The 22,980-nt window shown below is 54.4% G+C and overlaps 1 protein-coding gene across 1 annotated transcript; it reads right to left on the bottom strand.

The window, feature by feature from the left end:
* Positions 1–38: 38 nt before the first annotated feature.
* SELENOO (selenoprotein O) lies at positions 39–20,463 on the bottom strand. Its single transcript, XM_070790638.1, has 9 exons — positions 19,890–20,463; positions 8,947–9,150; positions 7,959–8,139; positions 6,732–6,862; positions 6,138–6,418; positions 1,638–1,788; positions 835–1,020; positions 602–758; positions 39–506 (listed from the first exon to the last, which is right to left on the bottom strand). The coding sequence occupies exons 1-9, from the start codon at positions 20,456–20,458 to the stop codon at positions 318–320; spliced, it is 2,049 nt and encodes a 682-aa protein (XP_070646739.1). The 5' UTR covers positions 20,459–20,463; the 3' UTR covers positions 39–317.
* Between the last annotated feature and the right edge of the window lie 2,517 nt (positions 20,464–22,980).

Below are 22,980 nucleotides of genomic sequence, written 5' to 3'. Positions count from 1 at the left end.
TCCGGGTTGGGCGCGGGCGAACAACCACGCGGGGCCACTGAGGAGGCTGCCGGTTTATTGGGGGGCCGCGTCCCCCCACCCCACCCCTGCCAGGTGGGTGGGGGCCAAGCGGCCGGTCCTCGGGGCTGCGCGGTGCGGGTGTGGGGCATCGGTCGTGGGGAGCAGAGGCTGGGGCAGGGGTGGCGAGTCGGCGTCGGGCGGAGACGGGTCAGGTCCTGACTGGACATCCCCGCCGTCACGGAGAGACGGGAGTGGGGGCCGCCTCGTGGACTCAAGGGCTTGGCCCTGGGGTCACCTGCGCGGAGTCCCCGGGGCAGTTACGAGGATCACGTCACGCACAGCTCCGCCGCCCAGAGTGGGGGCTTGCTGCTGTAGGAGCGCCGCCGGCCGGCCGCCCCGCCGGTCTCCTCGGCCGCCTCACTGGCCTCCGCGGGCTCGGCAGCCTCCGCCTCCGCCTCCGCCTCCCCGCCGTAAGGGGTCTCCAGCAGCTTCAGCACCCGCCGCACCTGCAGGGGGGTGGAGAGTGAGGGGGGCTGTTGGGGACCGGCCTCCTCCGCAGCCGATGAAGGTCGGGGAGCGGGGGGCGGCAGACAGCGCTTGCCTCCGAGAAGTCGCCGCTCTCAGCAGCTTCGATGGCGCCCTGTGCAATGTAGTTCCTCAGCACGTACTTGGGGTTGTTGGCGCGCATGACACGTGTGCGCTCGGCCTGCCAGGTGGCCGCGTCGCTGCTGGCCTCCCGGTCCTTCTCCAGCCGGGCCCTGCAACCCACTGGGCGTCAGCCGCGTAGCCCGGCCCGCACTGGGATTGGGGTGGGGGAAGGGGGGGCAGGGGCACCTGTAGTTGTGGAGCCACGCGGCCCAGCGGCTCCTGTTCTTGCCGTGCAGCTCGGCCTCGCTCAGCTGCTCCAGCCGCGACTGCTGCTCCACGCGCTCCAGCTCCCGAGCCAGGCTCGCCCGCGTGCCGATGAGCGCCAGGAGCTGCGGGTTTGACTGCGCCAGCATGAGCATCATGGACAGCTGCCTGCGCGGAGCGGGCGCGTGAGGGGCCCCAGGCCGGCCTTCCCGGCCTGCCACACTGCTGTGCTCGGCCCCCCCAGGGCGGAGCCCGGGTCCGGTGGGCGGGGCAGATGAGGGAACATGACCAGCACCCCCTGCACATGACAGGCCCGTCTCCTGCTGTTGACTCCGCCCATGGAGACCGCAGAGCTGGATCCTCCAGCTGGGGAGGGCGGCAGGGCAGCCCCTGACACCCCCTTCTCAGTCACCCTGGCTCTGTGCTCAGCAGGTCCTGCCAGCTCAGCCTCCCCGCACACCGCTGCACTAGATTCCTGCTGGCCCCAAACTTGTTGATGGGTTGAGTGTGGGCCCCACCCCCAGGACAACAGGTGTAGAAAGCCTGAGTGGCTGGAGATGGCGGGCCACACCCAGGCTGTTCCTGGGGGGCCTCCCTGGAGCAGAAGCCACCGTGCCCCACCCTGTGCCTCCTGGCCCCCCATTCCAGTGTCAGCATTGCGTCCCTTCCTCTGACTGGCGGGCCTCAGGGCTACACAGCCAGGGTCTGACCACCCATGGTTTCATTCTAAATAGTCCTCCCTTTTCTGGAAACAAATTCCTGGGAAGCAAGACCCAAGCACCCACCGGGGATCCATCTGAGGTCGGAAGGCGAGCCTCAGCTCCTCCAGGGAGGCGCACTGTGCAGTCAGCGCAGCCAGGAACCCATCTAGGTCTGGGGACTCCGGCGCAGTTGGGAAGGAGTTCAGCAGGTAGAAGGAGTTTGTGAAGTCAGCCCCTGGAACACAGAGCTGCTCAGGGCACCGCCCTGTCGCCAGACAACCGCACGTGTTCATCCAGCATGTGTGTGGAGCCCTGCTGGGCGTCAGGCCAGGGGTTCCTGACGCCCCCACCCCCAGCCTGTTCTCAGTGCCGCCAACTTGGTCCCCACTCTGAACCTGACAAGTCACGCTGTCTCCCAAGGCCTCCAAGGCCGGTCTCTTCATTGGTGACCTGAACAAACAGTCCAGGCGCTGAGGCCGGCCCTGGCCCCCATCGTGGTCAGCGCCTTCAGCACTGCACGCTCTGGGAGCTGCAAGGTTGAGACAGCAGAGGACCTGAGAACAGGCGTGTCGTGTGGTGTCCTTGGCCTGGCTGGCTAAACCAGTGTCACCATAACCCCTAAGGAAATGGCCAAAACCAGAGGAGGAGTGGGGAATCAGAATGGTGTACACAAAACCCACCGAAACACGAGCGTGGTGACAGAAATTGAGGGACAAAAATGGTGTAAGACAAAACAACGAAGCAGTACAAATTCTTCCTTATCTGCAGGTACTTATAAAGTAAGTGGACGAGGGAGCTCCCTGGTCCCGTGGTTAGCAATGCGCTTTTACTGTCAAGGGCGTGGGTCAGCCCCTGGATGGGGAACTAAGATCTTGAGAGGACGCCCCCCCCCCCCCGCCCCCCCGGCCAAAGTAAACGGATTAATGTCACTATTCAAAGAGCAAAGACCAGCAGGATGGATACAAAACACGATCGGATGACAGTAAGACACTGAAGACACTTCAGCTGAAGGTGAAAAGATGGAAAAAATATAGCACACAAATAGTAACCTACAGAATTGGGTGGCTGTGCTGCCATCAGGAAAGTAGACTTTATGTGAGCACTTGACAAGGAAGAGTGTTAGCTATGGGTGAGTCAGTTCAGCAAGAAGATAAAACAATCAAACAAGAGCCCCCAACACACAAAGCAAACACTCGTAAGACTGAAGGGCAAACACATGTTTTGGCTGTGCTGGTCATCCCTGTAGTTTGCGGGGCTTCTCTAGTTGCGCAAGGGCTTAGTTGTCCTGCGGCAGGTGAGATCTTAGTTTCCCGACAAACGATCAAACCCATGACCCCTGCATTGGAAGGCAGATTCTTAACCACTGGACCACCGGGGAAGTCCCTGAATACATGTTAAAGAAACTGTACTGCAATGAACAACAACAAAAAACAACTGAAGGGCAGAGTCGAGCAGTTTTGTAGGAGCTGGGATATCAGCACCTGACCCCTGGACAGAAGGTCAACAAGGAAACAGTGAACACCAAATACAGCTCTCCACCCAAGCTCTCAGCTGCATGTTCTCCAGGCCATAAAATTAGTACTCTGAGAATACTGGTGTATTCTGCAGCCACAATGGAAAGAAGCTAGAAGTCACAAATGGAAGGAAAATCAGAGGGTGAGATGGTTGGATGGCACCATCGACTCAACGGACCTGAGTTTGAGCAAACTGGGACAGGGAAGCCTGGCTTGCTGCAGTCCATGGGGTTGCAAAAAGTCAGACACAATTTAGCAACTGGGTAACAGTGTTAAAATTAATCAACTACTGGGTCTAAAAAGAAATCACAAGAGAAATGAGAAAACACTTGGAGGTTATGAACAATTTAGCAACTGGGTAACAGTGTTAAAATTAATCAACTACTGGGTCTAAAAAGAAATCACAAGAGAAATGAGAAAACACTTGGAGGTTATGAACCAAAAGCAGCAGAGCTCAGAGGGAAGTTTATAGGTACGTATGTCTGAACTGAAAGAACAGCGCGCTCATCACCAGAAAAAACGTAACTGTATGTGCTGGTGGTCTCGTGTTGCACGTGTCACACAGTCATGTTGCACACCTGAGGCTTGTAAGATGCTACACGTTAGCTACTTCTCAGTAAAAGCACTTCAAATCAGTAACCTCATCTTATACCTAAAGAACTAAGAAAAGAACAAGACCAAACTTAACAGAAAGAAGATGAAAGCAGAGATAAACAGAGAATAAAAGTGAGAGAATGAGACCAAAATTGGTTCTTCAGAAAGATCAGTAAAACTGATGAAATTTTAACTAAACCAATAAAGAAAAAAATTGACTTTATTGACTACACCAAAACCTCTGACTGTGTGGATCACAATAAATTGGAAAATTCTTAAAGAGATGGGAATACCAGACCACCTGATTTGCTTCCTGAGAAATCTATATGCAGGTCAAGAAGCAACAGTTAGAACTGGACATGGAACAACAAAGTGGTTCCAAATTGGCAAAGGAGTATATCAAGGCTGTATATTGTTGCCCTGTTTATTTAACTTCTGTACAGAGTACATCATGAGAAACGCTGGACTGGATGAAGCACAAGCTAGAATCAAGATTGGCAGGAGAAGTATCAATAACCTCAGATATGCAGATGACACCACCCTTATGGCAGAAAGTGAAGAGGAACTAAAAAGCCTCTTGATGAGAGTGAAAGTGGAGAGTGAAAAAGTTGGCTTAACACTCAACATTCAAAAAGCTAAGATCATGGCATCTGGTCCCATCACTTCATGGCAAATAGATGGGGAAACAATGAAACAGTGAGATACTTCATTTTGGGGGGCTCTGGAATCACTGCAGATGGTGACTGCAGCCATGAAATTAAAACGCTTGCTCCTGGGAACAAAAGCTATGACCAAGCTAGACAGCATATTAAAAAGCAGAGATATTACTTTGCCAACAAAGGTCCGTCTAGTCAAAGCTATGGTTTTTGCAGTAGTCGTGTATGGATTTGAGAGTTGGACCATAAAGAAGGCTGACTGCTGAAGAATTGATGCTTTTGAACTGAGGTGTTGGAGAAGACTCTTGAGACTCCCTTAAACTGCAAGGAGATCAAACCAATCAATCCTAAAGGAAATCAGTCCTGAATATTCATTGAAAGGACTGATGCTGAAGCTGAAACTCCAATACTTTGGCCACCTGATGTGAAGAACTGACTCATCTGAAAAGACCCTGATGCTGGGAAAGGCTGAAGGCAGGAGGAGAAGGGGACGACAGAGGATGAGATGGTTGGATGGCATCACTGACTCAATGGTCATGAATTTGAGCAAGCTTCGAGAGTTGGTGATGGACAGGGAGGCCTGGGGTGCTGCAGTCCATGGGGTCGCAAAGAGTCAGACATGACTGAGCGACTGAACTGACTAACTGAAAACAATAAAGAAAAAAAGTAACAGCAACGATATCATTACTGATTAGACAGAAATAAAAGACTAAGAGGACACTATGAATAATAATCCAGATAACTTAGATGACAGATTCCTAAAAACATAAATTACCAAAACTGACTCAGGAAGAAAAAGAAAATCTCAATAGTCCCATACCAAGTAAAGAGATTGTAAACTTCCTGACATATGAAAAGTCAGGACCAGAGGGCTTCATGGTGAATTCCACCAAACATTTAAAGAAGAGTTAACACCAATCCTTAGACTCTTCTAAAAAATAGGAGGAAACATTTTCTAACTCATCTCATGAAACCAGCACTGTCTTCATACCAAAGCCGAACAAGGGTACCAGGAGAAAAGACAGTCACAGAGCAGCATCCCTCGTAAGCACAGGCAGAGAAACCATGAGAAAAGACAGTCACAGAGCAGCATCCCTCGTAAGCACAGGCAGAGAAACCAGGAGAAAAGACAGTCACAGAGCAGCATCCCTCGTAAGCACAGGCAGAGAAACCATGAGAAAAGACAGTCACAGAGCAGCATCCCTCGTAAGCACAGGCAGAGAAACCAGGAGAAAAGACAGTCACAGAGCAGCATCCCTCGTAAGCACAGGCAGAGAAACCTCAGCAAAACCCTAGAAGGACCATGTATGTAGGATTCACCCCAGCATGCAAGGGCGCCTGTGTGTCCCCTCCCAGCTTCACACCTGGAGACCCAAACCTCAGGGGGATGGTGTTTGGAGACGGGGCCTTTGGGAGGTAGGTAGGAGGGTGCAACCCTGCTAGGGGCTCTGTGTTCCTGCTCCCACTTTGCCCTGTGAGGACGCAACCAGCAGATGGCGTCCCGAGGCTGGATGTCCAGCCACGAGGCTGTGAGAAGCAGCACACCTGACTGACGCACAGTGTGAAAGCACGCAGCAGCGGATAGAAGGGGGTGTGCTCTACCGAGAGGAGTCAACGTGTGAACTGGCCGGTGGCTCATGGCACACTCGTGCAAAGGATGCTTTCCCCAAGGGCGCCCGGCCGGCCACTTGTGCTGGGCAGCACTGGGCCTCCAAGCCGGATCAGCCAGGAAGTCACACACACCCTGCAAAGGCAGTCCCAAAGGACGGGAGACGGGGACCCAGCCAGCCACGGCCCATGAGCAGCCCGCCCCCACTCACCGGTCAGGTGCATGGTCTCCAGGAGCTGGGCCACCAGGGCGCCATCGCCCTCTTGCTCGGTCTGCACGAGGCCCAGCTTCCGGCGCATCTTCTGCAGGTAGTGCCGGCCGAACTCGGCGTCGAACTCCTCTGCCAGGATGGCCTCGGCCAGCTCGAGGGGCAGCGCGGGGTCCAGGGCCTCGGCCAGCTTCTGCAGGTTCCACTTGCACACCTCGGGCTGCTTGCTGTACGAGTAGCGCCCGGCGGTGTCGGAGGCGTTGCACACGTGATCGGGGTCATACCTGCCGGACGGGCAAGAGTGGGTGGTGCCTAAAGGGACCCACCGAGGGACCCGGCTGGACACCGCAGTCCTGCCCTGTCCCACGGGCCCTGCAGCCTCACCTGCCCCTTCAGCCCACTTTCTACCCAAGAGTGGAGGGGGCTGGTTAAACGCTTCTGTGCTAAAGCCCTCTGGGGGATTCCTGCTCTGGGAATGGCTAGCTGACCAGGCCTTGCTGAGAATCAAACACTGAACAAAACCTTCACGAAAGCAGCCATGCGGGCCTATGATGCCGTGCCTCCCCGGGGGCTGATGGCAGGCAGCGGGACGCCCACCTGTCCAGGAAGCCGAAGGGCCCGTAGTCGATGGTGAGCCCCACGATGCTCATGTTGTCTGTGTTGAGCACGCCGTGGCAGAAGCCCACGCACTGCCACTCAGCCACCAGCCGGGCCGTGCGCCGGGTCACCTGCAACAGGACGGCCACTGCTACTCCCTCTGGGCCCAGCCCCTCCCCAAACCACCTGTGCCCGCTGGGCCCGTCTCACACTGCGCGACTCCCGGGGAGCCTGCCCAGTGTCCTGTCCTGACTTGGGAAGAACGCCCGAGGACATGTGACAAGGAAACCCCCCCCCCCACACACACACACCACCGTCTCTTATATACTCACTATTCTGGCTTTTACCCAAACCAGAGAAATCAGGGAACCCTGACATTCTCATGATACAGGTCCCTACGTGGGATGACCATGTCAAAAGAAGGAAGCAAGTCTCCACATTATCAGGCAAACCCGCCCCAGGTCCAGCCTCACCGGGGGCTGCAGGGGACGAGGCTCCACCAGCCCACCTGGGCAGCCAGGGCCCTGCCGGCCCTGCTGCCCTGCACCCAGCCAGGAGGAGCCCTGCGAGCCGCAGGTGTGCCCGATGGCCTTGTGGCCCACTGAGCAGCCCACCCACAGCTCGCCTTCTGAGGCCGCGGGCGCTGTCTGCATTGGACGGCACCACGCTCGGCTTCACTGACCAAGAGGCCAGGCTCAGGCCGCCACCTTGGGTGTGAGCGGAGCCTCAAGCCTCCCCGGCACTGCCCGCGTGACAGATGGGAAGACACTGCCTGGAGGGTCTGGGGAGGGGCCAGGCCTCCCCAGCATGTCTCTGCACGTGGCCCCCGGGTGCAGGCCGGGACCGACATGCTGCTCTGTGCCCACTTGCGGGGGCACCTGCACGGCCCCTGGGACCACGCCTGAGAGTTCTAGGGTGCATTCAGCCCTGAGCCAGGACAGTCAGTGTGTCCCCCAGTCAAGAGGCTTAGGGGTGTGTGCTGGGGGCGACTGTGTGCACAGGCCCCATGTGGGAGACCCAGCACCCGCCAGCCCTGACTTCCCCCAAGATCTCTGCACGGCTCCTCAAGGCTGCTCAAATAGGGGTCCGTCCCAGGACCCTGACCCTCAGCATCTGAGAAGCTAGCCCTGGGTCAAGCCAGTGGGTGGTGATGAGGGTTTGGGACAGGAGGAGACTCAAGAGGGCAGGACACCCAGCGCCCACCCTCAGGGGGCAGCCCCCACTGACCTCCCGGAAGAAGGCGGCGTGTCTCTGCACATGGTCCCCGGGGTGACAGGCCTGGATTTCAGGGTAGAAAGTGCTGATGACGTAGTCGAGCATCTGCAGTCGGATGTCGTCCCTCCCCACGCTGGGGCCCGCCCGGCCCGTGTGCTCGTCTCTGGGCTTGAAGATCTCGAAGGATCCAAACCTGGAGGGGAGACCCACGTTGACCACAGGTTAAACATGACGCCTCCCCTCTTGAGTGAGGCGGGAAGGGAGTTGCTGCCAGCGCTCGTGGCCAGAGCAGTGGTGAGTGGGGGACAAACCGTACAAACACGGCCGATCTTCAGGGACACAGGCTGATATGGGGCGCCTCCCAGGGCACATGGGGCGGGACAGCACGGCCGCCCTGCGGGGACGAGGGGATCCGTGCTGTCTCATGGGGGGAGGAGGCCTGTACTGGGGTGAGCTGGGGTCAGCAGTGGGGCAGCTGCACCCCCAGGGGGCAAGGCAACGTCCAGAGCCAGGTTTGCTGGTCACATGGGCCGACTACCAGCAGTTCGTGGGTGGAGGCCAGGGGTGCTGCCCGACAGCCTACGCGACAGACCAGCGTTTAGCAGACTGTCTGGTCCAGCTCTGGGGGCCCAGCACCTCCACCCCAGAGACAAAGGCGAAGCCAGAGACGGCTGAGCCATGGGGTCGGCTGAGTCCCCTGATCCCCAAGACTGCCACAGCTGCCTCCTGGCGACTGGCTTTGGGTGGCTGGTACCGAGTGCTCGATTCCAGACAGCTTGGTGACCGCGAGGACTCACAGGCCCCCAGCAGCAGAAGGCCTCCACTCGGCGGACGGGGCCCTGGGAGCGGGCGTGCTGGGCGTCATGGCCACTCGTCCAGCCACGCAGGTGAGGCCATTTTCCCGGTCTGCCTGATGCAGCCCCTGGTCATAGACCCCAGGTCTTGGCTCCAGGCTCGCTGCCCGGCCCCTGGCCTGGGGACGTGAGTGCGCGGGCCTTACCTGAGGAACGTGGGGGCCAGGCGCAACACCACGGCGCACGGCTCGGGCCGGGGGTTCCCGTCGTAGAAGGCATCGCGCACGACAGTGGACTGGGATGAGACGCAGGAGCCGGCCCGTGTGGTGGGGACACCCAGGTGGAACATGGCCTCACTGCACAGGAACTCGCGGATGCTGGAGCGCAGCACTTTGCGGCCGTCCGCCTGTCTGAGGTCAAGCACAGAGGTCACTGCCGGGCCCCGGCAACACAGCTGCAGGCCGAAGGGACTGCAGGAAAGCCGCTACCGGCTTCTGAAAACCAGCCCCCGAGCAGCTCTGCCGTCAGCATAGAACGAGTCTGTTTTGCGTGACCCCAGACGCTGTGCCCCTAACGTCCTGCAGGTCTATATCCACAGCACGGGTGCCAGCCTGCCGTAGGAGCCGAGTCCACACTGAAGACGGGGAGAGCCGTTCCCTGGGTCACACGCACGGTCACACGCACACTCGTGCCTACAGTTCTGTGTCTAAGAATTTACTTTGTAAAAAACACAGCACAGACACAGCACCGCTTGCGGTGGGGGGAGGACTTCAGTCCACCTTGGGCAGCTCCGAATGACTCGGACGTTCTGTTCTTATCCTAAGCTGACATAATTATTATTTTAAATAGACTTTATTTTCCTAGGCACTGTTAGGTTCTCAGCAAAAGCGATCAGAAGGCAGAGATTTCTCATATATGCCCCAGCATCAGCGTTCCTCCCAGACAGGACATCTGTCAGTCAGTGAACCCACACTGACATGTCCTCACCCCCAGAGCCCATGTTTACATCAGGCTTCATGCTTGGTGTTGCCCATCCTGTGGGTCTGGACAACTGCCCAGACGGGGATCCACCGTGACCACAGGGTCACACAGAGAAGTGTCACTGCCCAAAGTCCTCCGTGCTCCACCGAGCCATCTCTCCCCTCCCAACCCCCGGTCTTTTTACTGTCTCCAGAGTTTTGCCTTTTCCAGAATGTCATAGTGTCACAGATGGAATCATACTGTGTGACCTTTTCAGATTGACTTTCTTCACTTACTGATATGCATCCAAGTTTCCAACATGTTCCTTAATGGCTTGATGGCTCATTTCTTTTTTTTTCTTTCTACTCTTTTGCTGAATAACATTCCATTGTCTGGAATTACCTATTCCACTGTCTGTTCTATCTGTTCACCTTGAAGGACATCTTGGTGGCTTCCAGGTTTTGGTAATTAGGAATACAGTTGCTGTGAACATCCGTATACAGAGTTCCATGTGGACACATTTTTAACTCCTTGGGGTAAATACTAAGTCGTATGATTGCTGGATCATATGGTGACAATGTATTTGGCTTGGTAAGAGACCGCCAGTCTTCCCAAGCAGCCAGACCATTCTGCACTCCCGGAAGCGATGAGCGTGCTTCCTGTTGCTCCGCGCCCTTGCCAGCATTTCGTGTTGTCCGTGTCCTGGAGCTTGGCTGTTCTCATGGGTGTAGTGCTGTCTCCCTGTTTTAATTTGCATTTTTCTGATGACACATGATGTGAAATATCTTTCCATGTGCTCAGATGCCATCTCTCTATCTTCTTTGGGGAGGTGTCTAGCAAAGTCTTTGCCCCATTTTAAAATCAGTTCGTTTTCTTATTGTTGAGTTTTAAGAGTTCTTTGTATGCTTTGGAAAACAGACATTTATCAGACATGTCTTCCACAGGGATTTTCTCCCAGTCTGTGGTTTGTCATTCTCCTGACACTTTCACAGAAGTTTTACATTGAATAAAGTCCAGCCTATCATTTCTTTCATGGATCCTGTCCTCTGTGTTGTATCTAAAAAGTCATTTCCATACCTGAGGTCATTCATATTTTCTGTTTTATCTTCTAGGAGTTTTAGTTTTGCATTTTGTGTGTAGGTCTGTCATCCAGTCTCAGTTAATTTTTGTAGAAGGTGTCAGGTCTGTGTCTAGATTCTCTCTTTTTTTAATGTGGACGTCCAGTTGTTCCAGTTCAGTTCAGTCGATCAGTCGTGTCCGACTCTTTGCGACCCCATGAACTGCAGCACACCAGGCCTCCCTGTCCATCACCAACTCCTGGAGTTCACCCAAACCCATGTCCATTGAGTCGTTGATGCCATCCAGCCATCTCATCCTCTGTCGTCCCCTTCTCCTCCTGCCCTCAATCTTTCCCAGCATCAGGGTCTTTTCAAATAAGCCAGCTCTTCGCATCAAGTGGCCAAAGTATTGGAGTTTCAGCTTCAAAATCAGTCCTACCAATGAACACCCAGGACTGATCTCCTTTAGGATGGACTGGTTGGATCTCCTTGCAGTCCAAGGGACTCTCAAGAGTCTTCTCCAACACCACAGTTCAAAAGCATCAATTCTTTGGCACTCAACTTTCTTTATAGTCCAACTCTTACATCCATACATGACCACTGGGAAAACCACAGCCTTGACTAGACGGACCTTTGTTGACAAAGTAACGTCTCTGTTTTTTAATATGCTGTCTAGGTTGGTCATAACTTTCCTTCCAAGGAGTAAGCGTCTTTTAATTTCATGGCTGCAATCACCATCTGCAGTGATTTTGGAGACCAAAAAAAGAAAGTCTAACACTGTTTCCCCATCTATTTGTCATGAAGTGATGGGACCAGATGCCATGATCTTAGTTTTCTGAATGTTGAGCTTTAAGCCAACTTTTCACTCTCCTCTTTCACTTCATCGAGGCTCCTTAGTTCTTCTTCACTTTCTGCCATAAGTGTGGTATCATCTGCATAGCTCAGGTTATTGATATTTCTCCCAGCAATCTTGATTCCAGCTTGTGCTTCCTCCAGCCCAGCATCTCTCATGATGTACTCTGCATATAAGTTAAATAAGCAGGGTGACAATATACAGCCTTGACGTACTCCTTTTCCTATTTGGAATCAATATGTTGTTCCATGTCCAGTTCTAACTGTTGCTTCCTGACCTGCATACAGGCTTCTCAAGAGACAGGTCAGGTGGTCTGGTATTCCCATCTCTTTCAGAATTTTCCACAGTTTGTTGTGATCCACACAGTCAAAGGCTTTGGCATAGTCAGTAAAGCAGAAATAGATGTTTTTTCTGGAACTCTCTTTTTTGATGATCCAGCAGATGTTGGCAATTTGATCTCTGGTTCCTCTGCCTTTTCTAAAACCAGCTTGAACATCTATCTGGAAGTTCACGGTTCACGTATTGCTGAAGCCTGGCTGGGAGAATTTTAAGCATTACTTTACTAGCATGTGAGATGAGTGCAATTGTGTGGTAGTTTGAGCATTCTTTGGCATTGCCTTTCTTTGGGATTGGAAAGCTGTTCCAGTACAATCTGTTGAAAATACTATCATTGCTCCATTGGACTGCCTTTGCCCCTTTGTCAAAGACCCATATTTATGCAGGTCTATTTCTGGGCTCTCTGCTCTGTTCCACTGATCTATCCATTCTTTGGCCAAAACCACACCCTCTTGATTACCACAGCTTTAGTCAGTCTTGAAGTGGGGGCGGTGCCAGGCCTGACTTTGTTCTTCTCCCTCAATATTGAGCTATTCTGGCTCTTCTGCCTCTTGATAAAAATTTTAGAATCATTTTGTCAATTTCTACAAGATAACTTGCTGAGACTTTAATTGGGGTTGCATCGAATCTACAGATTGAGTTGGGAAGAACCGACATCTTGGCAATATTAAATCTTCATATCCATGAACATGGAATGTCTTTACGCTGATTTAGTTATTTTTTTATCAGTCTTGTAGTTTTCCTCATAGAGATCTTTTGTTAGATTCACACCTAAGTATTTCATTTTCAGCAATGCTAATGTAAACTGTTTTTAATTTCAAATTTCACTTGTCATTGCTTGGCTATAGTACAGTAGTTGCTCTGTATCCCGCAATATCGTTGTAACTGCTCTGAGCCCACTTTGGTCCATTCTTTGAGATTTTCTACGTAGATGTCCATTTGCAAACAAAACAGTTTCTATTTCTCCATCTTGATGTGCGTGCCTTGGTTTTCTTACCTTGTTGCATTAGCGAGGACCTCCAGGGTTGCTGAGAAGCAACGGTGAGACGGAACGTCTTTGCCTTGTTTATGATCTTAGTGGGAAAGCTCTGAGGTTCTCATGATGAAGTAGATTTAGCTGTAGGTTTTCTGTAGAAACTCTGTTCCTCTCTATTTCTGATTTATCACGAAGAGTGTTAGAGTCTGTCAGACGCTTTTCTACTTCAACTAATATATGATTTTCCTTCTTTAGCCTGTTGATCTGATGGATCACTTTGATTGATTTTTGCATGTTGAACTAGCACTGCATACTTGGAATAAATCCATTTGGTGGTGATGGATAATTCTTTTCAAACGTTGTTGAATTTTATTTGCTAATGTTTTGTTGAGGAATTCTTTGTCTGTGTTCATGAGGGATCTTGGTCTATAGTTTTCTTGTATTGCCTTTGTCGAGATCTGGTATCAGGACAACGCTGGACTCAGAATGAGTCAGGGATTAGTTCCTCTGCTTCCATTCTCTGAAAAGAGTGGCGTAATTTTGTCCTTAAATGTTTGGTAGAATTCACCAGTGAACTCATCTGGGCCTGATGCTGTTTTGGAAGGCTACTAATTGATTCAATTTGTTTAATATATACAGGCCTATTCAGATTGTCTATTTTTTCTTGCGAGTTTTGGTAAATTTTGTCTTTCAAGGAATTGGTCCTTTTCATCTAGGCTAGCAAATTTGTGAACATAGTACTGTTCAAAGTCTTTTAACTTCCTTTCAATATCTATACGAATTGTATGATCTTCCCTCTTTGATTTCTGGTATTAGTAATTGCGTCCTAACTTTCTTTCCTAGTTAGCCTGGCTAGAGGCTTATTGATTTCATAGATATTTTCAAAGAGAAAGCTTCTGATTTCACTGATTTCTCCTCTATATTTCAATTTCATTGATTTCTGTTCTCATTCTTTTTATTGTTTACTTTGGAAAGCAGCTGTGCTCACCACTATACCACCAACACACACAATGTTTGTGTTTTTTTGTTTTTTTTTTGCTTACTTTGGATTGGAGTTGCTCTTTTCTTTGTAGTTTCCTAGGTGGACACTTAAATATTGGTTTTAGATCGCTTTTCTTTGTTAACATATGTACTCACTCACTGCTTTAAATTCTCTTCAAAACACTGCTTTCACTGTACTCCACACATTTGATATTTTTACTTTCATTTAGTTCAAAACATTTAAAAATGTCTCTTGGGATGGTGGCTCAGATGGTAAAGAATCTGCTTGCAATGCTGGAGACTCAGGTTCCATCCCTGGGTTGGGAAGATCCTCTAGAGAAGCGAATGGCTACCCACTCCAGTATTCTTGCCTGGAGAATTCCATAGAGGAGCCTGGTGGGTTACAGTCCATGGAGCTGGAAAGAGTCAGACATGATGAAGCAACTAACATGCATTATTTAGAAGTATGCTGCATAATCTCCAAGAATTTGGGGTTTTCTAGTGATCTGTTGGGAGAGGGCAATGGCAACCCACTCCAGTACTCTTGCCTGGAAAATCCCATGGACGGAGCCTGGTGCGCTGCGGTCCATGGGGTCGCTGAGGGTCAGATATGACTGAGCGACTTCACTTTCACTTTTCACTTTCATGCATTGGAGAAGGAAATGGCAACCCACTCCAGTGTTCTTGCCTGGAGAGTCCCAGGGACGGGGGAGCCTGGTGGGCTGCCGTCTATGGGGTTGCACAGAGTTGGACACGACTGAAGTGACTTAGCAGCAGGAGCAGCAGCAGTGATCTGTTACTGATTTCTAGTTTGATTCCATTGTGGCCTGAGAACGGACACTGTATAATTTCTATTTTAAAAAATTTGTTAAGGTGTGTTTTATGGCTTAGAATGTGGTTTATCTGGATAAATGTTCCATGTGGGCCTGAGAATATGTATTCTGTTGTTAGATGAAGTAGGCCTAGATGTTCGTTGTATCCAGTTGATCAATGGTGTTAATTGAGCTCAAATGTGTCCTTATCAATTTTCTGCCTGTTGGCTCTGTCCATTTCTGATAGAGGGGTGTTGAAGTCTCAACTATGATAGTGCGTTCCTCTATGCCTCTCTGAAGTTGTCAGTTTCTGCCAAATGGCACTCTGATGCTGCTGTTTGACACATATACCTTAAGGATGGGCTTCCCTGATAGCTCAGTTGATAAAGAATCCGCCTGCAATGCAGGAGACCTTGGTTTGATCCCTGTGTCAGGAAGATCTGCTGGAAAAGGGATAGGCTACCCACTCTAGTATTCTTGGGCTTCCCTGTGGCTCAGCTGGTAAAGAATCTGTCTGCAATTTGGGAGACCTGGGTTCCATCCCTGGGTTGGGAAGATCCCCTGGAGAAGGAAAAGGCTACCCACTCCAGTATTCTGGCCTGGAGAATTCCATGGACTGTATTGTCCATGGGCTCACGAAGAGTCGGACACGACTAAGCGACTTTCACTCACTCACTCACTCACCGTAAGGATTGTTCTGGCGTGTTGGCCCCCTCTTTATCCCTAGTAACTTTCCTTACTCCAAAGTCCACTCTTTCTGGATTTAATATGGCCACTCCTGCTTGTTTTTGGATTAGTGTTAGCATGGTACACTAGTATCCATTTATTTTTAATCTGCATGTTTTCATATCTAAAGTGGGTTTCTTATGGACAACATAGAAGACTTTTAAACAATTCTTCTGACAGCATCTTGTTTTAATTAGTGCGTTTAGATCACAGCGTCTAGACCAAAGTGTTTTCCTTCCACTCTCCTCTTCCTTTTTCTCTCCTTCTTCCTCTCCCCGCCTCAACCCCATCTTTTGTGGTTTTAATTGAGCATTTTGTGATTCTATTTCCTCCTTTTTCACTAGTTCTCTCCTGGCGTATCAGTAATACTTTTTTGTGTTTTGTTTTCTTACTCTTTGAAAAATGGCTGCCCTGGAGTTTGTAATACACATTCCCAGCTAATCCAACTCCACTTGCAAGTACCACAGTACTACTCCGTAGGTAGTACGAGTACTTTATAACAACATAATCCCAACCTCTTCCTCCCACCCCTTATTCCATTTGGTGTCATGAATTTCACTTACACATAACCAAATGCCTTGTTTCTACTACTTTAAACTATTACCTGTTATATCAGTTAAGATGAAAAGTAAAGCTTTTATTCTACATTCACTTCCTTCTCCTGTCCTCTTCCTTTGATTATGTTGATTCAAGTTCCTGACCTGTATCATTTTCATTCTCTACAAAAAACACCTTTCAACATTTTTTGCAAAACAGATCTAATGGTAACAATTTCCCTCAACTTTTGTTTGAGGGAGTCTGTCTCCTTCACTGCTGAAGGATAATTTCACAGGGCACAGAATTCTAGGTGGGTGAATTTTTCCCCCTTACTCCACTTTCCTTTGCTTGCCTGGCTTTTGAGAAGTCAGCAGTCATTCTAATCTCTGCTCCTCTGTAGGTGAAGTGTTTCCTTCCTCTAGCTTTTTTCACTTTTATTTTTGCTTTTCTGTAGTTTGAAAATTATAAGCCTAGGTGTAGTTTTTTTGTTTGTTTTTTGTAGGGGTTCAGGTAGCCATTTATCTTGCTTGGTGCACTCTGAGCTTCTTGTATCTGTTTGGTATCTAGTATTAATTTGGGGAAATTCTCAGTCACTACATTAAATATTTCTTTTGTCCCCTTTTTCCCTCCTGGTATTCCTACTACATGCTACCTCTTTTGCAGCTGTCCTGTAGTTCCTGGGACAGTGAGAACTTTTCAGTTTTTTTCTTTGCATCTTTGTAGGTTTCTCCTGAGATATCCTCAAGCTCAGAGACTTTTCCTCATCTGTGTCCAGTCTAGTAATATGTCCATCAGAAGCATTCTTCATTTTTGTTAGTGTTTTTACTATAAACCTCTAGCACTTCCTTCTGGTCTTTCTCAGAACTCCCACCTCTCTGCTCGCACTGCCCATCTGCTCTTGCATGCTGCCTACTCCATCCGTTAGAGCCTTTGACATATTAACCACAGTTACATCAAGTCTTTGGCCTGATAGTTCCGACACCTCTGCCACGTCTGAGGCTAATTCTGATGCTGGCCCTGTCGCTTCCAGCTGTGTTTTCTGCCTTTCAGTGTGTTCTGTAATTTTTTCTTGATAACCAGGCATGTGTTCAGGGCAAACAGAGCAGCTATAAGCAGGCCTCTGTGGTGTGGTGGTGGGCTACAGGTACTGGGTGGAGGTCTCAGACCGTCAGTGCAGCTGGGCGTCTGGACCGAGAACATCACACGCGCTGTTCAGTCTCCCCTCTGCCAGAGGCTGCAGCTGGGCCCTTCCCCAGGTCAGTTAGGCTCTGAGATGACCTCAGCAGGGCAGCCTCGGGTTAATTAGCTCCCCCTGAGGGCAGGCTTGGTAAGAACACGGTGCTCCTGTGAACTTCAAACGGCTCCATTTCCCCACTCCTGCCAGAAGCACAAAGGGATTTTCTACCAGCATTCACTGTGAGGACCTAGTAGAGCTCCAGGAGATAAAACTCAGCGAAGCGCGGGGGCCCCTTGTGACTGGGGCCCTTGGGGTTTTAACTGGCTTGTCCACACTGAGCCTCCAGCAAACCATCACTTGCAGGGCAAGTGCTCCTGGAGACGCCTGCTCTGGTGATGAAAAATTCTCTGTCTTTGCCTGTCGGTCTCTCCAGTCGGGGCGGGGTGGGGGGTGGGCAGCGATTTGCCCTCTGACCTCACTTTTCTTGCAGATCTAAGAAGACTTGTTGATTTTTCAGTTTGTTCAGCTTTTCACCCATTAGAATGGAGTGACGATATCCAAAGTTTCTTACTCTGTTTTTTTTAAATTAAAGGAAAGTCACAGCAGTGCATGAGAACGGCTCGCCTGCACGAGCCATGTCCTTAGCCCCTCCCTGTAAGGTGAGGGGGCTGGACATCTCGACCTCCAAGAGCCCCCAACCAGCAAGCAGCCACAACAAAGTGAGTTTGGATTTCTGCCCTTCAGAGTTGGGCCTAGGACCCTGGCCTGGCCCAGGGCACAGAAGCGTCCAAGCACTCCCCCAGCAGGAAGGCACTTGAGACAACTTAGAAAATTCTCTAGGAAAAACAAACTCTGGGCTCACTTCTGTCTCACCTGCCAAAGGACAGAGACGCTGCATGAAGGTGCCTGGGATGCACCTCTACCCACGTCCTCTGCAGGGAAGAGGCCAGTATGAGCTTGAGGTGCCGGGGCATACGCCTAGAGTGGGACCAGGGGTCAGCAGAGACTTCCGTGGGCCTCCACACGGCGTGGGGACCACCTCGGCCTCCTGCCTCACCCTCACCCGGGAGGGCTTATTCCAGGTGCGACTGACACCTCTAGAAACCAGGCTTGACGTCACCCCAAGGCTGTCTGCAGGCTGACCGCACCTGCCTCTGGTTGGTGAGACTCAACACACAGCGGCATTCCACTCACCCCCTGTGGTCTGTAATCTGTCCTCAGATGTCACTTCACCCCCACCCTGGCCTATTCAGCAGGAAGCCAGCACTGTTCAAGCTAATTGTGGATTTGGTAAAAAATGATCCGGAGAACAGGCAGGCTACCTCCTTGCCCAGGGCAAGGTGCCCAAAGCAGAAACCAGAACCGTGTAATGATCACACAGCAAGGGCACAGGGCCTTCCCTAACCCTGCCCCCACAGAGAAGGACACACGGCAAGCGCCTGCACCTGCCATCCTGAAACCCCAGCCCCCATGGAGGCAAAGGCAAGGAGCCACCTGTCCCTCCACCCCCAGCTCACACCTGGGCACTCCAGCAGCTGCTGGCCTAGGCCACTCACACCACTTCAGATGTTAGCCTCTGTGTCGTTGAGGGAGGCTGGGGACCCCAGGAAACGCTGGAGCTGGTGGGTGGGCACAAGCCTGCGAACAGTCAGACAGCCCCTTTCTTTCAAAGGACTTCAGGTCTGGAAACAGACTTATAACCCAAGTCTTCAAATATTAAAAGCAACTTCCAGCAGCCTGTCACTCTCAAAAAAATTTTTTATAACAAAAACAAATTGTCAAAACGAACACAGGAAGTTGAAAGATGCTCATACAATGTGCAAGCCCCAGTGTGAGGCATTCACACATGGTCAAAGGTGCAGACAACTCTCAGCAAGTTGTTCCAGGGCGGTGGTGGGGGTGCCAGGCTGAACTCAGGACGTCTCAGACACAGAAAGGTTTGAAGGCTGGGGTGTGAGGAAGAACCTGAGGACCTGAGGTGGAGCTGCTACAGAAGGAGGTGGGGGCGGGTTCAGTACCTGGACAGAGGGGCCAGACAACAGCCACACTTTCAGAATGTCTTTGAACATAAAACTCCAAGTCAGGTGTAATTCTTCTGGCCATTCAACAGGCATTTAACAGTATGGGCGGCGGATATGAACTTTTTTGTGTTAAAGAGCAGAACAGCCTGTCAGCCGCGGGCATACAGCACAGGCGACAGCTGGGCACCCTGCCGGGTAGGGCTGTCAGGATCCGGACCCAGGCCGGCAGCACGAGCCCCCAGAGGAGCACGGACAGCGCCCACCTCACTGCGCCCTCAGAGCAGGGCTGGCCCCAAGTGCTCGGAGTAAGTAGGCATCCGCGGTGCTAACTGTGTGGGAGGCAAGCCGACGGCCCGGTCAGCATTCCGACGAGGCCTTGAGCGCCGGAGCGCTGGCAGCCCCGCGGGGCACGCAGTAAACACGAGCGTGTCACGCGCAGAACTGGCTCCGAAGTCCGTGGGTCGTTTATCAGAACAGAGCACGGGCAGCGGCCAGCGCGGAGGGATCAGACGCTCGGCCCGACCTGAGAGGCCGCAGGGCCGCACCGTGCCAGGCGGGGGCGCGGGGGCGCTCAGGGGCGGCCAGGAGCCGCGCTCAGCTCCCGGCCTCTCGTCCGGGCCCCGGGCTTGGGCCTCGGCCCGGGCGCGCCTGCCCAGCTCGCTCTAGGGTCCCGGGCCACACGCCTCACCCGCGGGCGCACCCCCAAACGCACCTGGAGAAGGCCGTGGGCCCCGCGCCCTTGAGCTGCAGCTCCCAGCGCTCGCCGGCCTCGGTGCACACCTCGCCCAAGTACATGGCGGCGCCGTCGCCCAGCTGCCCGGCGAACTGGCCGAACTGGTGGCCGCAGTAGCAGTGCGCGGCGGGCTCGGCGCCCGGCAGCAGCGCGTTGCCGCTGAAGAAGAGCGCGGCCTCGGCCTCGCGCGCCTCGCGGGCGGCGGCGGCGGCGGGCGGCGCGCCCAGGCCCAGCAGCGCCAGCGCGGGCTCCGACAGCGCCACGACGCGCGGCCGCCGCAGGGGCTCGGGCCGCGCGCGGCTGAAGCAGGCGCCGGGCACGGGCCGCGGCGCGGACGGGGCGCCCTCGGGGCCGGGCGGCGGCGTCTCCACCGGCAGCGCGCGCAGGGCGCGGTTGTCGAAGCGCAGCCCGGCCAGCCAGCGGGGCGCGGGCTCCATGGCGCCAGCCAACGCGGAGCAGCAGGCGGACGGCGGGCGGCGGCCGAGGGGCGGCGGCCGGGCGCGGGCGACCGTGAGCGAGGCCGCTAGCGCTGCGCGGAGCGCGGCCATCTGAGGCGCTGCGGCGGCGCCGCCCCGAAAGGAAGTCCCGCTGCCCCGGAAGCCCCGCCGCCCCGACAGGAAGTCCCTCCCCGGGCTCGCCTCCCGGTTGCCCGGGCCGCGCCTGACTGACAGGGATGCTGCAGTCCGTGGGGTCGCACAGAGTCGGACACGCCTGAGCTGAATCGGACGCCCGCGGAATGCTGGCTCTGACTGGTTGCGCCGTCCGCCCGCCTCCTTCCCAGGTCCTGCCTGGGGGACCGCGAGGGCCCGGCCGGACCCGGGGGGAGCGCGCGACGGGGACTGCCCCGCGCCACAGCGGCAGGTCCTGGAGGTCCGCCCTGGGGGACTCCGGCCCGTCCGGACTGAGCGCTCCGGGCCGGTGACCGTGCCGAGTGACTGCCCCAGGGGACCCTCGGGGTGCCCCGCAGTTCTGCGTGAAGCAGGACCAGCTTTGTTGGGGTCTGGCCCTTGAGTGTCCTTTGCCCACCGCACACAGGACAGGGGGGAAAGACTGCGGCGCTGGTCCAGATCTGGCCGGAAGTCAGGGGTCAGTTTTGGGCCTGGAAGGCCCCGTGGTGAAGCCGAAGCCGGGGGCGCGGCCGCTTCCTCCTCTGGCTGGCCGGCGCCTCTCCTCCCGCTGCCCTCCCCCGGTCGGGAGCCGGCGCCCCGCTGTCCCGCTGCCCCTCCGCTTGCCTGTTCGGCCTCCCTCCGGTCACTCAGTGCTTTTCCTTGGCGCTTCTCCTGTTTCTTGTGTGTCTTTCTCCTCACCACGCTCTGGGAGGGTAGCAGCTGTTCTGATCGGGGCTGCAGTTCCCCCAGAAACACCCCCGTGGACGCCCAGGAGGCTGGGGCGGGCGCGGGGTGGGAAGGGCCAAGCCTGGCCTCGAAGGGTCCGCCCCAGGTGAGGAGTTGGGGTCAGTGTGCAGAGTGACTCCGGGGTCCAGTTCAGAAGAGCCTTGCCTGGAGAGGGTGGTCCTCGGAGGGGTTCCAAAGCCCCCGCTCACCCGGGCCCAGAGCAAAACCTGAGACCTGGACAAACTCCAGAGCGCCCTCCTGTCCGGGCCACTCTGTCCAACAGCCCCGATCCACATCTGACATGAGGGGCTGCCCGGAACTGCCTCCGGGGGCCACCGCACAGTTCCCAGACCTCCTGTGACCCCCCGCTCTGCCCTGCCGGCTCCACCCCCTCCAGCTCCGGTCCCCTCTGGGAGAGGAGCAAGGATGCTACGGTCTGCCTGGACGACTGGGACAACGCGGTGAGGGTCTGGCAGGTGCTCGGCACCCAGAGTTTCCTCCTACAGCCCGACAGCTTCCCTTCCCCCTGGGCCCACCTGGGGTCTTCTCACCTGGCCTGCGGGCAGAGTCCTCCGTGCCCAGCCTTCTTCCTAACTGCCTGAGAGACCAACCTGAGCTCCCCATCTTCCTGACCTGCCTCCTGCCCCCGCCTCGCCCCGCCCTGCCCACACTCTGGAACCTGGTGGGCCTGGGTTTTGAGAGCCTGTGGGTGTCAGGCTCTGTCTGTCCTGCTGGCCGCACACAGCAGAGGGAACATCAGGTTGGTTCCAGTGGTCCCAGCAGGTCAACCCGGGAGCGGCAGTGGCCCTCCCCGCCCTGCAGCCTTGACTCTGCCTCCCCGTTTGGCCACATGGCCTCTGGACCTTCCTAGTCCGTCCTGTACAGGTGGGTCCATGTGGCCCTGCTGTGTGGAGCTGAGCAGGCCCCTTCCTGGGCCCTCTCTGTAGAAACTCAGCCAACAGGCAGGTGCACTGAGTGAGGCCGGGCCCGCCTAGGCCTGTGGGCCCCCCGTTGTTGGTGCCCCTGTGTGGCCCTGACTGCACCCTCATTATGGACCCTGGCCCCCTGGGCCCCCAGACCCCTGGGAGCACCTTCCTTTCCCAGAGCGCGCAGACTGGCAGCGGTAGGCCGAGAAGATGGGTCTCTGGGGCCTCAGCCTTCTCCCCAGCCCCCAGTCTGGAAAGCATGTCAGCAAAACGGGGTGCTTGTGGGCAGGGGGGTTGTCAGCAGAGCCCCCAGCCCCCCAGGCACTCACCTGTGGCCGAGGACAGGCCGAGGGGCGGCCAGTAAAACTGGTCCAGGAGGTCCACACGGTCATCGCAGCGGGCCCGCAGCGTGTGGCTGTCTGTGTCCGGCAGGTCCACCAGCAGCGTGGTGCACAGGCCAGGCTGGGAGGCCAGGCCCCACGTTTGCTCTGGCCCCAGCCAGGAGCCACCCGTGGGGGGGGGGGGCGCCCAGCTCAGGGGTCACCCGTGGGGGGACCCAGGCTCAGGCTCAAGGGTCACCCGTGGGGGGACCCAGGCTCAGGCCTGTTGCACTGGCCACCCCTGGCCTGTCCTGTGTTCTCTGACGAGGTCCTGGGACCCAGTCTCTAGTTCTGCCGGCGCCTCTCAGAGTCCAGCCGCTCCCCCCCCCCGCCCCGCCCCAGTCTCCACTGGCCGTGCCCCCTCACAGAGGAGCCCGGTGGGCAGGGAGGCCAGCACCTCCTGTATGAGCGCCTGGGTGGGCACACAGGC

The sequence above is a fragment of the Bos indicus genome, chromosome 5, assembly GCF_029378745.1.
Source record: "Bos indicus isolate NIAB-ARS_2022 breed Sahiwal x Tharparkar chromosome 5, NIAB-ARS_B.indTharparkar_mat_pri_1.0, whole genome shotgun sequence".
Taxonomy (NCBI): Eukaryota; Metazoa; Chordata; class Mammalia; order Artiodactyla; family Bovidae; genus Bos; species Bos indicus.
This window is presented reverse-complemented; position numbering and strand designations above follow the sequence as displayed.